We start from the raw sequence: 14,825 nt of genomic DNA on the forward strand, positions 1-14,825 counted from the left end.
GATGGATTCGCATCCGTGTGGAAATACAGTGACGGTTTTTTGCTGTTTTCTCAGCAAGTAGACACTGTATCAAGCTGAAACTTTCACATGTGACTTTTACCATAGTATCTTTCTTGAAAATTTGGCTTATAAATGTGCGCATTACGTCGACAAAAACCAAACGATGAATCTTAACGTTTTAGATTGATTCCTCGTTGACTAACTTAAGACAAAGCCTGTCTTTGTGAAAATGAAAACTTTGCGTTTGTGTGTAGAGGTCTTGAGCTGTTTTTTTGGGGGGGGGGGGGGTGGGTGCGTTTGTTGTGTTTTTTGGGGTGCGTTTGGTGGTTTGACGCCTATGATTGTGAATTGCACATGTCAAGAAGTTGAAATTCAGTAACTAGACAATACAATAATGTATTCTAACATTGAGCGGTTGTAGCTTGTATAAGGTTCGAACCTACAACAGCCTTGTGATTGCAAGTCCTGCGGTCTTACCACTTGACCACAATTTGACTGGCGTGTCAGCACGATTTCCATCATAGTGTTAGACTTTCAATAATTGCCATTCCTACGTCATCATCCACCACATAAATCGAAACTGAGTGATGACATCACTTTAAAGATGCCAACCCAAAATTAAAATTATTATCGGCACCGGTAATTTATCTTCTAACAGGCTCTGATCTATGATCGCTACTTGCTCCTCAATTTACCTCGACCCCCCGTGGGGACGTAGATGTAAGTTCAGTTTCTGGTGATGTCACAAGATTCTAGGTCAAACGTGAAAAGTTCACACTTTTTTGGCCCAGTAAAGCTATGACCTTGCCATATCAGTGAAACTTTTTCTTTTTTACCATTCCAATTTCGATTACTAACAAAAGAATTATGACAGCGTATTGGCAGTATGCCTAGCGCCTTTTTTTATCTACCCACACTACAACGAGTGATATACCCTTCATTTTGTTTTGTTGCTTCTCATTTGCCAAACTTCACGCTGGGGTACAATATGATTTTGACGGGGTTCCCTGCGGATTCGCGTCAGGGTATACTGTTTTTTTTTTTTTCATTTTTATTTTCATTGAAAGTCGATGGATTGTGAGGAGCTCGTGCGAAAACATTGTGCACAGGACCGGGTCATGATGTGGCCTTTTGTTGCATGCTGAAGGTGCGTATTTTAAAGATAGCGTAAACAAGCCCGAACCAACACTTTCGGCTGGCTATACTATATAATACCCACCCTATCTAATGGCCTGTAGCGGTTGTCAACATTATTATTTCTTGTCACTCAATTGTACAGGTTGTCATTCTGGGTACAAACTGTGATTTGACAGGCTGCCATATCGTGTGCTCACCGTCTCCTGGCTTGACCCCTCCCCCCCCCCCCGCCCCAACCCACCTCCGATAACTTCTACTCGTCTCCTCTCGCAAACAAATTGCCAGTGTCCAATTCACAAAGTACTGCTTGACAAATTTCTTTGCTTAGCAAAATTGAGTGGGCCACCAGTCACAACAATGTTAACATACGTAATTTTGTCTGATTACCTGTTTATGTTTAGCAATACTTTTCTGTGCTTAGCAAGTTTGTGCTTACAGGCTTTTTGAATTGGCCCCAGGGCTGGAATTGCATCTTTGAGAGGGCAAGGCATTTCCATTTTGCAAAGAGGCAGTTCCATTTGAAAAGCTTAAAGTTTAAGGAAAACTGTTGAAGGGGCACCAAGGCCAAGCAAGACCAGGGGCAACGGGGAAAAGTGGATTTCCAAAAGGAAATTATCCCCTTATACGGAAAGACGAAAACAAAACATCGATCGATGAGCACAAGTTTAAGGACAGCTTTTGAAGGGGCACCAAGGCCAAGATCAGGGGCAACGGGGGTCATGGCCTTCCTCTGTGTATTTCCAGGCCTGAATCACTGCAATGCCCTCCCGCAAAACAAAATGTAGATTTTCCAAAGCAAATTGTATTCCATTACGACGAAAACAACGTAATACATCACTGAACTTATGTTGAACCTTTCGATCGATGAGGACAAGTTTTAAAAAAAAACATTGGAAGGGGTACGAATGCCAAGACCACGGGCAAAGGAGGTCAAGTGGTCTTCGTGTTATTCAATGCCTGAATCAGCCACAATAAATGTGGATTTTCCCAAAGTGAATTTATCCCCCTTTACGAAAGACGAAAACAAAATAATATATCACTGAACTTTTGAACCTTTCGATCGATGAGCACCATAATGATCTGACAATTGGTCGGCACTTTTGGCGCCATGCCGAAAAGAAGGAAAAAAACACCGAGCGAACCAAGGCAGAACTACTCATGGAGACTTCGCATAAGCATTCACCCGCAGCGGAGTCGAGTCCGGCCCGATTTATTCCTGATGCTTTGCAGAGTTGTTGATTTGACTAGCTGAAATTATTCTACCCTTTTTTTTTTTTTTGACTAATGGATTTGGCAACAGACCTGAAATTAGAACAAACTTTGCCAGAACGCCACCTGCCGCAGTATACAGTCATCATAGAAAGACACATTGCGGCTGTGGTGATATCGGTCCCAAGCCACAGTTTTAAGAGAATTTTAAAAGGCCTTTTCACAGGCACTATCTCCATTTAGAACCGCGTTGAAACCTACCCGGATCACGGTTCAGAGACAAGCGGCATTCACAATGGTCTTTACGTGAACCGATATTACGGTTAACGCTGAAAAATGCAATCTCGCATATGCACAACACTTACATCCAACTCAAATGTCCGCAGTGCTTTCCTGAAGGCTGCACCGATAGGGGGCGACATTCTCAACACTTCCTTGACAACGCTCGTGACGTACTTGAGTTCATTTATCTTTAGCAGAGTCAGCTGGCTGCCGCTCACGTCCATGCCGTGCTCTTTCAGCTCTTCCCTCACCTTGGTGAGAATCTGTCTGTTCTTGTACAGTTGGATTATGACGCTACATGCGGCACTGGCTGTAGAGGCGTACCCAGCAACCAGAAGGTCAATCGCGTTTGTTGCTATGTTCTGCGTAAAAAACAAAAACCCCAAAATTGTGTTAACTTATGTGATGCCCGATTTGTGATAGAGAGAGAGTTCCAATACCACAATATTCCCATACTCTAATCAAACTTATTCTTGTTGTAAAGATTTTTTTTTTGCTGTTGTCTCTTTTTATTAAATTCGGCTATTTAACCATTTAGTTTTCTATACATATATATTTATATCAACGCAATTTTAAAATGTTGATGTATGTTTGTAGTTGCTGAAAGCTCTTCCAAGGGTAAATATGAAATAAATAAATAAATAAATAAATAAATAAATAAATAAATAAATATATAAATAAAAAATACACCAAGTGAGAGTGAGCCCAATTTCATAGAGCTGCTTAAAGGCAGTGGACACTATTGGTAATTACTCAAAATAATTATCGTCATAAAACCTCACTTGGTAACGAGTTATAGGGAGAGGTTGATGGTATAAAACATTGTGAGAAACGGCTCCCCCTGAGTTTTCGAGAAAGAAGTAATTTTCCACGAATTTGATTTCGAGACCTCAAGTTTAGAATTTGAGGTCTCGAAATCAAGCCTCTGAAAGCACGCAACTTCGTGAGACAAGGTTGTTTTTTTTCTTTCATAATTACCAAAGATGTCCATTGTCCTTAAACACAAAAATAGCTAAGCACAACAAATGTGCTTACAGAATAAGGTTACCAGCCAAACAGCTTTTACATGTACAATTTTGTGACAGGTAACCCTGCATTCTTGCTAATGCAAACAGTAATTATGAGGCAATATTGTCTGCATAGTAGCAGCTCTATGAGACCTGCCGTTGATTTCACCAAACTCTTCCCAACATTAATCTAGGACTTAGGCCGAGTTAAATTCCCTGTCCGAAGACGTAGGACGCATTGAACCCATCCTACGTTAGAGATAGGATTAATCCTAGTGTTTCGTGAAATCGGCTACTGGTCTTTTACCATTTTCATTACCAAAAGTATTTACTGCCTAATGAAATCGAGCAGCTCTCTCTGTGAAATTGTGTTGGTAAATTTTTCATTCTGAAACCAAAAAAAGATATATATATTTTGAAATAAAAAAATTACCTCATGAGAAGGTGTCTCTTCAGCCTCATTCTTTTGATCCATTAGAATTCGCAAAGCATCCTGGGTATCATCCGTTTCCTTCAGAGTGATATTCTCCATAATCCGTTGTCTGATGTAGTCACGTGCTTTCAGGCCCTGTTTGAAATAGGGGGACGCACGAGGTTTATTCACTTCAATTCACATTTATTTCCAAACTGTCAAAACACAGCTTAATACAGAGTGCAAACAATGTAGTAGCGAATATTTTTAAAGGTTAATAAATACTGTCAAAGAAAATAAACAGTGGAGGCCGATTTGACACAAAGTCTTCATTTTAGTTGATGGTACAAATATCATCTTTGACTTTTACGGATAAAACTTTTACTGTTTAATTTTAGTCTGGAAGCTTATTGACTATGAATTTCATGGAACCATTTTTCTCTGTAACATTTCCATCTGAAATGATGTAATACTATTCGAGAAAACCTAAAGTAAACAACGAACGATAAGGAAATATTTTTGAAAACCTAAAGTAAACAACGAACGATAAGGACAATGTTAACATGCTGAAATTTTGGCATTTTTCTTTTCTTCTTTCATTTTTTTCCTCTGACTCACACAACGGATTAAGCCCAGGTTTTATACAGGTTTGATATTTCATGTACAATGGTTGATAACAAAAAAAAAAACATTCTCTGCGACTATTTTGTCAGCTCTATACCGATCCTGTATCGCACCTTAAAACCTTGTTATTCGCGCGCCGTGTCATTTCTTGCAAGGTCCAAAAACATAATTTTGGGAAATTAATACTTAATATTTTCTCCTGACCCACACAACAGATTTGCACAGGTTTGCTATTTCATGTATAATGGCTGATCACACAGAACATGAACACACTCTGCGACTATTTTGTCAGCTCCAAATCCTGTACTACACCTTTAAAGGGAAGGTACACTATTGGTAATTGTCAAAGACCAGTGTTCTCACTTGGTGTATCTCAATATATGCATAAAATAACAAACCTGTGAAAATTTGAGCTCAATTGGTCATCGGAGTTGGGAGAAAATGATGAAAGAAAAAACACCCTTGTTGGACGAATTTGTGTGCTTTCAAATACGAATAAAAGCTAGAAGTCTTTTATTATTTTAGTGAAAAATTACCTCTTTCTCAAAATCTATGCTTTAATTCTTTAGAGGGAGCTGTTTCTCACATTTTTTTTTATACTATCAACAGGTCTCCAATGCTCGTTACCAAGTCAGTTTTTTGATTTGAGTAATTTCCAAACGTGTACCAGCCCTTTAAAGTTTGTTAATCGCGCGCAGTGCCATTTTCTTGTAAGGAACAAAACATAATCTTGGGGAATTATTGCTTATATTGAAGGGCACTGAACTAAACTGAACTGAACTGAACTGAACGTTTAAACAGTTCGTGTATATCGCAATAGGGGAAACAATCGTTATTGTTTAGTATATGTGTTTACTTCACGCTTAAATAACTGCTTAAAGTATATGTCAATACGACATTGCGAAATATTAAAACTTTAAAAAACGAAAGAAAAGAGAAAATAATGTGTGGGCGGACTGAACGTTAGGGACAATGCCATTCCAAAAATAGGGCACTCGTAACCTAAAGTCGTCTTCAATACAGCATGAAAATATACAGATGTTTGAATTCATTTTTGATGACGTATGACAAAGTTTCTTAAAGTGGGATAAAAAGGCCCAAATTCCTGTGCCAGTTGAAGGTCATAATATAGCAACCAAAACGAAATGGAAATTAAGTGCAATTTATTGGTAGATGAAGCAGCCTGTGGAAATGATAACCATGATATCTGAAAGCTATGAGTCAGAAAGCGAAGGTACTGTGGGTAATAAAAAAACAAAATGGGATTATTCCCCCAGTGTCATATTTGTTAATGCGCTGTGATTGACCAAATTAATTTATGCACCATCTCATGGGCGAGCCGACGATTTCACAAAACTCTTCCTAACTAAAGATTAATCTTAGGACTTAGGACGAGTCCCAACCCTGCACTGTAGCATGCAGACCTTAAGATTAATCATAAGTTAGGACGAGTTACTCGTCCTAACTCGAGATAAGACGAGTCCTAACTCTTTTTGAAATCGACGGCTGATTTCATAGAGCTGCCAATCTCTGACAGGTACCTTTTCTTGGACACAAAACACAATGTCCACAGCTTTATATTAAACTTATACAGTTTGAAGATAATGATGGAAAAAACCTTTCCTTAAAGACAATGGACACTATTGGTAATTGTCAAAGACCAGTCTTCTCACTTGGTGTATCCCAACATATGCATAAAATAGCAAACCTGTGAAAATTTGAGCTCGATTGGTCGTCGGAATTGCGAGATAACTATGAAAGAAAAAACACCCTTGTGACACGAAGTTGTGTGCTTTCAGATGCTTGATTTCGAGACCTCAAATTCTAAACTTGAGGTCTCGAAATCAAATTCGTGGAAAATTACTTCTTTCTCGAAAACTACGTTACTTTAAAGGGAGCCGTTTCTCACAGTGTTTTATACTATCAACCTCTCCCCATTACTCGTTACCAAGTGAGGTTTTATGCTGATAATTATTTTGAGTAACTACCAAAAACGTCCGCTGCCTTTAAAATGTTAATTTTTGAGGTGCTGTAGTTTTTGAGAAATTAGTATATAAAAAAAGGTCATCCAACAGAATTTTCGTCTCAGTGAGATGAACATTATTTGTGCTTGTAAAACGTACTAGATGAGGCAAAGATTATGTTCGTGACATTGTTTTACTCATTTCTCAAAATCTGCAGCACTACTATCATTATCTTCAATACAAAGTTGTTGCATGAATTTTCTATGAAACATCAATGCTACGTTGCCAACTTCATGGCGAATAAAAGTGAACCAGTTGTGGATAAACCCAAGGCATAACAATCCCTTCGCTTACAGAGTTTGAAAGATGCACATTAATTCCCATCAAACGGAAAGCGTCCACAAGAACATAGGGCCTTCAATAATTGTTCTTGCCTATGCACATCCAATTTTAACTAGAACTGTTATTACTTGATTAATTTACAATGAATGATGACGTTTTCCTGATGTTAATAATTTCGAATCATGTTCAATTATTTTCGCTCCACAAATTTTGAAAAAGTCACACTTCCACTCATACGGAAAACGTTCACAAGGAAATATGACCATCCTTCTCGCCCGCGCAGCAAGTTTTTACCTATAATTGCTTCTATTTGTTTAGTTGTTATGAATGATGACGTTTACTGATGTTAATCAAATCATGTTCGGTTGCGTTTGGGTCGTTTCTTTCTGAACTCAATCACCCTGCCTCAAACACCGTCGTCACGGGCGCGCGTGGGTCAATCGTTCACAATTTCCACCGCAGTTCGATTTGTTTGAAAGTCACACTTCCACTCAAACGGAAAATGTTCACAAGGAAATATGACCATCCCTCTCGCCCGCGCAGCAAGTTTTTACCTATAATTGCTATTATTTGTTTAGTTGTTATGAATGATGACGTTTACTGATGTTAATTAAATCATGTTCGGTTGCGTTTGGGTCGTTTCTTTCTGAACTCAATCACCCTGCCTCAAACACCGTCGTCACGGGCGCGCGTGGGTCAATCGTACACAATTTCCCCCGCAGTTCGATTTGTTTGGATTTCATAATAAACAGCTTTAGATGTATCCTAAGGGATGTGTTTAAGTTTGCAAAGCCTTTTGGCAAACTTCATGCCCCCCTCCCCCCCCCCCCCTCAAAAAAAAAACTCCGGCAGAAAAATCTTCAGAACCCTGTCTGTACATGAGCACTGTTACTATAGTTTTGTTGGTGTGAAGTCCGCGTGTGAATATAAATCTATAATGCCGTAGGGAGCTCCGATGACAAAGCACGGTACAAGCACGTTCTGATCGAATAGCACGTCTGTTTTTTCCCCTTTCCTAAAAAAAAAAGCTCCATGCACTTTGGCGAGAATGAGTTCATTGAACTCACTATTTTACCTCCTATAAGTGTATGCGGTCAAAACAAACTTGAGCAACGAAAACCAATGCTATAAAAGTAAAAGGTGCGCACTCTTTCGATTAACTTAAATGTTAAATCTTTGAAAGCCCTGATGGGACTGATTTCACAAAGCAATAAAATTCATCGCAAGACAAAATTAATTTTCAGTATCACCATAGTGATTTGCATTGTGGCATCACACTTTACTTAGCAACTACGATTGATTTGCAGTTAAGATCAATCTTTTAGCTCTTTGTCAAATTGGCTCCTGCTCAATTTGGTGAATATTGCCTTCGAACGTCAGCTCTGAAAGTTTTGGCTAGCACATGCAGGAGTAAACACATCTTAATGTTATGACGTTTTCTTTTAAAGAGCACTGTAAGTGCGAGAAAGAACACTCTAACAGAGAGAAAGAACACTGACATTTCAAAAGTCCACCCAAAAAAAACCTCTCGGCATGACATGTTTTTCTTTAAGAGCGACTTTGCCACTTTGGCACCTTGCAAACTCGAATCAAATACCACACCTTGGTGGGCTGTTATGGCTTTCTTTTAACATTGGCATTGTCACTGGGATAAGACCGATGTTCAAAAAGAGCCCAAGCACCCTGCGTTCATGTTTAGGCCCGACTGAAAACTGCAAGTCAGTCAAGTTGTTTTGAACTAGTCAATAGTTCTTACAATTTAATTCCATTACAACAAAAAGTCTCCTGACGATGACTAGAGCAAGCTAGTCGAAACGTTGAGACCAATCCCAGCCTATTTTATATACCATCCGCCCGGGTAATAGTTTAAAAAAAAAAAGCATGACAGTTCTTTTCAAACCTGAGAAGTCTCCCGAACCCCCGAACATCTACTCCGCGGTAGTAAAGCAGGACAGTTCTCTAAGAACAAACTCTACCTGGCAAGAAGACACACACATGGTGTTACCGCAAACCAAATACATGTATTGATACCTCATCACCATGCAATGCCCAAAATCCTATAAACAAAAAGCAGTTATCTGAACCAGCAAAACTTACCCTATATAACCCACTGCCGGGTAGGTTGATCGGCAGGGAGAAAAAACAATGCACAATCTCTTCAAAGTAGTCGATGAGTTTAGTGGTCTCCTCCTTGCTGCAGTCGAAACCGCACAGGACCTTCCCGGCCACCATGAACGTCAGCAGCCTACACTCCGGATACCCAGCCACACCCCCGGGGACCTGACACCAATCGTGTATTGTCTTAATCATAATGGGATGTATCAGCGAGATATAACCGGACAGAGCCGTGTGCGAAAAGGCAGTCATGACTTGCTTACGGAGTTTGACGTGGTGGACGCCCTGGCTCTGGGTAAGGCTTTCTGGGCCGATCAGGAGCTGGGTGGTGGCAGGCCAGTAAGATTTCACGATGTCGTTCTCGCCGTGGAGGATCTTGCGGATGTTGTCGGCTCCTCTCACCCGCACCGTGGGCCGGCCGAACAAGTGGGTCTTGAAGAGCCGACCGTGCTGCCGGAATTTCTTTTCGTAAAACTGCGAACCCTGTCGAGCAAGCGAGAGACACATCTTCTGTTATTCCTTATGCCTTAAGGTAAACCCTTATGAGAAATATACAGCGGCGTAACCGGAGGTGGGGGCACTGACCAACCACACAGATCCCCCCTCCCCAACCCGAAGCCCCAAAAGAAAATCAAATCCCGATAGTGCCCCTCCCTATCCCCCCATAAAAAAAAGAAAAAAAAAAAAAAAGAAATCACCCAACAGAAAATAAAGGTCCAACCCGATAAGGCCTAAATCCATCTTCATATACAACATTTGTAGAAAGCAAGACCCTCCCTCCTTAATCAAAAACCATACCCCTCCCCTCCCCATCACCATTGTAAAGCCATGGACATCTCCTGTGCCCCCCCCCCCCCCCCCACTCAACCCCACCCCACCCATTCCGTTTCCCACTGAGGAAGTCCTGGCTACGCCTTATATCTGAAGGTTCATTGAGTAGGTACATACTATTAACTAAACTCACGGTAAAATTATAAATAATTCAATACAACTCAAAAATGATAAGCATAATGGCAAACTTTTACTGAACAAGCAAACAAACAAAGAAACGCACAAACACCCCAAGAAACAAAAAACAAAAGAAGACCAGTACACCTACCTGAAGTCCGAACCCAATGGTCTCTCCTATCACGGGCCAGCCCATGCTGCCGTCCGGTAGGGGCAAGTCCGACGCTGGGTCTCTGCTCATCACGTTATACTCGTACCACAAGCGACGCACCAGAAGGAGCAATACACACGGGAGAATGATCGGCAGGACGAGAGGAACAACATACTGTCCCGTCGTCCCGAGCATCTGTGAATCCACGCCCATAATGCGGCAACCTGTCACAAGAAAATTCACAAATATTGATAAGTCCGCACACATAACACACACAAAAAAGACTGAGCACGATGAAGATGTGTACATCAGAGATCCACTATTTTTGCGTTCTGATGGTTCGCTTGACGGATGACGAACTGCCTGGATTTACATAGGGCTGTTGTGAAACTTATCCCGGTAAACACATCTATTATAATAAAGAATGGAACTGAACTTATGAACTCCCCTCCTTAACAAAAAAAAATCGATGCTGGAAACAAAAAATAGGTGAGTCGTGCTTTTTTTATTTTTTGCTTTTTTTTTTTAAAGCTCAAGTTCAGAGTGAGTTCAAGCGAAAGAAACAACATGCTGAGAAGTCGCTTTGTCATGTAAAACTAACCAAACTTTGATGTTTCCCCCTTTGATGAACGTTGTGCACACCGACGAGTGGTATGCGTTCTTGAGGTCGAACTTTAACCATGACCGATTGCTGGATATAGGTCAACGTTGCTGATCGAATACCCCCCTCCCATCCTAGCACGATTCCAATAGTTAGGGATGCTATACACACTCACTGCATTAAAAGCTCAGGGCCCAAGTTCATAGAGCTACTTAAAGGCACCGTTAGGACGAGTTTTACGACTCACTTCTAGCCCTAAGTTTTTAACATCTCCTAGGACTCAATTGGTAAATCGAATTTGCAGGAGAAAAATGAAAGAAAAAAATATCCTTGATGCATAAATGTGTGTGCTTTCAGATGCATAATACAAGGCTTTAGGTCCGAAGTCTTCTATATTTTAATGAGACATATACCTCTTTCTCAAACTTCAGAGGGAACCGTATCTCACAAAGTTTTAAACTATCAACAGCTCCCCATTGCTCGTTACCAAGTAAGGTTTAGGCTAATAATTATTTTGAATAACTACAAATGCCTTTAAGCAGTAATTGTTAGTTTAAGCAAAACAAGAGCAGGATGCCAGTCACAAGTTGTACATGTGTCATAGTAGTTTGGTTGGCAACCTAATTCTTGTAAGCACAATTTTGCTGTGCTTAGCTACTTTTTATGCTTAAGCAGCTCTATGAAATTGGGTCCTGGTTAGTCATTGTATACACATAAATTAAACCCGGGTGCATTGGAAGTGAACACACGCCTTGCAGCACAACAACAATTCAACAACAATTCGAAAATCAAAACACATTCTTCATTTTTTTTCTTTTCTTTTCTTTTCTTTTCAGGAACCCCTGACTTCAACCTGCCAACACCAATCACAATGATCTCGGAAGCTTCCAAGAACTATGACGTGCTATTCTGGCATCCGTAAAGCTTTCATTTTCTTTAGCAGAGGTCTGACATCCGATATCTATATAGATTTTCAAAAAGGAAGCGATGGCAAGTTGCCCCCCAAACTCGTTGCAATATAACTTCCAGTGCTTTTCTTGTAAAAACGAAAGCGTATAACCTCCAATCACTGTGAAGTGTTGTACAACACATTTCCTGTGATTTTAATAGAAGTTTGTATTTTTAAACTGCGAGTTGTTGTCTCATTTCCGCCATGCCCCCCCCCCCCCCCACATTAAAGGAACTCGGGATAGGGCAGAAGCTTATAATACCTTATTACGTTAAAATGGAGACTAATTTTCACGGCATTGGACACTATTGGTAATTACTCAAAGTAATTGTTGGCAAACAAACTGACTTGGTAACGAGGAATGGATAGCTGTTGATAGTATAAAAGATTGTGAGAAACAACTCCCTCTGAAGTAACGTAGTTTTTGAGAAAGAGGTAATTTTTTCACTCAAATAATAATAAAAGACTTCAGCTGAAGCCTTTTATTATGCATCTTGAAGCACACAAAGTGATGCAACAAGGATGTTTTTTCTTTCATTATTCTCTTGCAATATCGATGACCAATTGAGCCCAAATGTTCACAGATTTGTTATTGTATCTTGTGCATACAAAAATGTTGGAATACAGCTAGTGAGAATAGTGGTCTTTGACAATTACCAAACGTGTCTGCTGCCTGTAATGAACTTGTTTTGTAAATCCACACATGTTGATAATTTGTTAGACCATATATAGAGGTATAGTTAGACCATCCGGCCCGTAGCCGCGTTGTGCAACTTGTTCCTGCATGGTAGAGACCGAAACAACACTTGGTGTAAAAACGATTCGTGGAATCCCTGCTTCGTCCCTCGCTCTACCAAGTTCATACAACTATCGATTTATCGGCAACTTCCGTCCCCGCCCTAAAAGAACCCTGAACCTGACAGAAAAATGGAGCAGAGATAATCAGCAACCATGACCCAAATGGCTCAATACAGTCAAACCCTCTACGCGTATACGCACAATGAACAAATAGTTGTGACCTAAAAGCCACGTGCTTGACCCTAAGACTAGCTGCAACACGTTTTTTTGTCCTATGATATTGTTATTATTTTATTTTATTTCAAGAAATTGTTTACTTCCGTTCCAACAGATAATCAAAATAACAATAACATTAGTATTGAGAAGAATTGAAAATGGGCGCATAACCAGAAAAAGTAAAAACACAAAATGGACGAACATCAACATTAACAAGTTTAGTGATAGTATAGTTCTCTTGCATTTATTAAAACAACAATTATGATCGAATCGAACTTTTCATATCTTTTGAAAATTAGTTCGGAATCACACAGCGCAAGTAATGCTGCACAGCGCCACCAACCTATATTCACAACCCGAACTGTCTAACGGTTGCACATTGGCATGGGTAATCTAAACGGTAAATCCATTCTTAAAGACAATGCACACTATTGGTAATTGTCAAAGACCAGTCTTCTCACTTAGTGTATCTCAACATATGCATAAAATAACAAACCTGTGAAAATTTGAGCTCAATTGGTCGTCGAAGTTGCGAGATATTAATGAAAGAAAAAACACCCTTGTCGCACTATGGTCACACGGAGTTGTGTGCTTTCAGATGCTTGATTTCGAGACCTCAAATTCTAAATCTGAGGTCTCGAAATCAAATTCGTGGACAATTACTTCTTTCTCGAAAACAAAACTACGTCACTTCAGAGGGAGCTGTTTCTCACAATGTTTTATACTATTAACCTCTCCCCATTACTTATTACCAAGAAAGTTTTTATGCTAATAATTATTTTGAGTAATTACCAATAGTGTCCACTGCCTTTAAGGCACTGGACACGTTTAGTATTTGGCAAAGACCAGTATTCTCACTTGGTGTATCCCAACAAATGCTTAAAATTTAAAACCTGCCAAATTTGGGCTCAATGGTCATCGAAGTTGCAAGAAAAAAATGAAAGACAAAACACACTTACGTTGCATTACGTTGTGTGCTTTCAGATGCACAATAAAATGCTTCAGCTGAAGTATATTTTTATTATTTGAGTGAGAAATCACCTCTTCCTCAAAAACTAAGTTACTTCAGAGGAAGCCATTTCTCACAATGTTTGATCATATCAACTGCTCTCCATTGCTCGTTACCAAGTAAGGTTTTTATGCTAACACTTATTTTGAGTAATTACCAATAGTGCCAGTGCCAGTGCCTTTGATGGCGTTGTATACGTTTGGTTCTTGGAATCGTTGTATCATTGTTTTATTGTCGTTGTATACAATATAATTAACCGGTGAAAATTGCATCTCAAAACATGGTAGCGTTTTTGAGATATTCCTGATCTCCGTACACAATCTGAGAAACGTTACCGCAGTTACGCTTCAAATGGGAGACATTTGGGGACGCTTGGTGGCAGCAGACTTACCAGGTAAAATCTCGGTAATGTGCGCATGCTCAGAACTACGTACACAATGGAAATTTACCTGGTAAGTCTGCTGCCACCTAGCGTTCCAAATCTGCCATTAGTTTGAGGAATTGGTTTGAGGATAACAAGCTATGTATCATTTTTTCTAATCAAAAAAGAAATAAATCATTATTTTAAAATGAGCTCTGTTAAGATTAATAATTGTTTTCTCCAGAAGACGATCATAGCATACTGATCGAAACTACGAGTTGAAACCAACGGTTCTATTTAGAACCATCCCAACTCATTAGAGATAGTCATTACATGGTGTTACCACAAACCTTTCCACCTTTCCGTGTCAGTGTTTAAAATAAATCCGTTATTCTCGATATCGAGAATTGATTGTTTTAATGTTTTCTCAAAGACTAAAGCATTTTGTGTAATAATATTTCAAGGGAAGTCTTTTAGCATTCCTTCTGTAAACCCTGTAACTTATTTGTAAATCTGTGAACTTTTAATTTTTGTTCTGTTCAGAAAGTGTCTAATGGCTTTAACTAATGCTGTTTTAACTGCACAACATAATCACTGATCATTTTTATAGCGCATACCCAAGTGGTGAAAAAGTGAATTAATTTATGGAAACAAGCAATTACCATAAAGACGGATCCGAGTGTATGTCTTGGGTGTGTTT

General features: G+C 39.6%; 1 protein-coding gene across 2 annotated transcripts in view; it reads right to left on the reverse strand.

Annotated features, from left to right (window-relative positions):
* LOC139940978 (cytochrome P450 26A1-like) overlaps window positions 1-14,825 on the reverse strand; it is a 30,001-nt gene that overhangs the window by 4,963 nt on the left and 10,213 nt on the right. The window contains exons 2-5 of one of the 2 annotated variants that reach the window (XM_071937386.1): window positions 10,192-10,415; window positions 9,075-9,575; window positions 4,069-4,203; window positions 2,712-2,990 (exon numbers count right to left, since the gene is read on the reverse strand). In XM_071937386.1, the coding sequence (XP_071793487.1) occupies window positions 2,712-2,990; window positions 4,069-4,203; window positions 9,075-9,575; window positions 10,192-10,404 (1,128 nt within the window). In that variant the 5' untranslated portion in view covers window positions 10,405-10,415. Of the gene's footprint in view, window positions 1-2,711; window positions 2,991-4,068; window positions 4,204-9,074; window positions 9,576-10,191; window positions 10,459-14,825 lie in introns of those variants that run through there. The other variant, XM_071937385.1, reaches the window with a different exon arrangement.

Source organism: Asterias amurensis, chromosome 8 (assembly GCF_032118995.1).
Source record: "Asterias amurensis chromosome 8, ASM3211899v1".
In the NCBI taxonomy this organism is placed as follows: domain Eukaryota; kingdom Metazoa; phylum Echinodermata; class Asteroidea; order Forcipulatida; family Asteriidae; genus Asterias; species Asterias amurensis.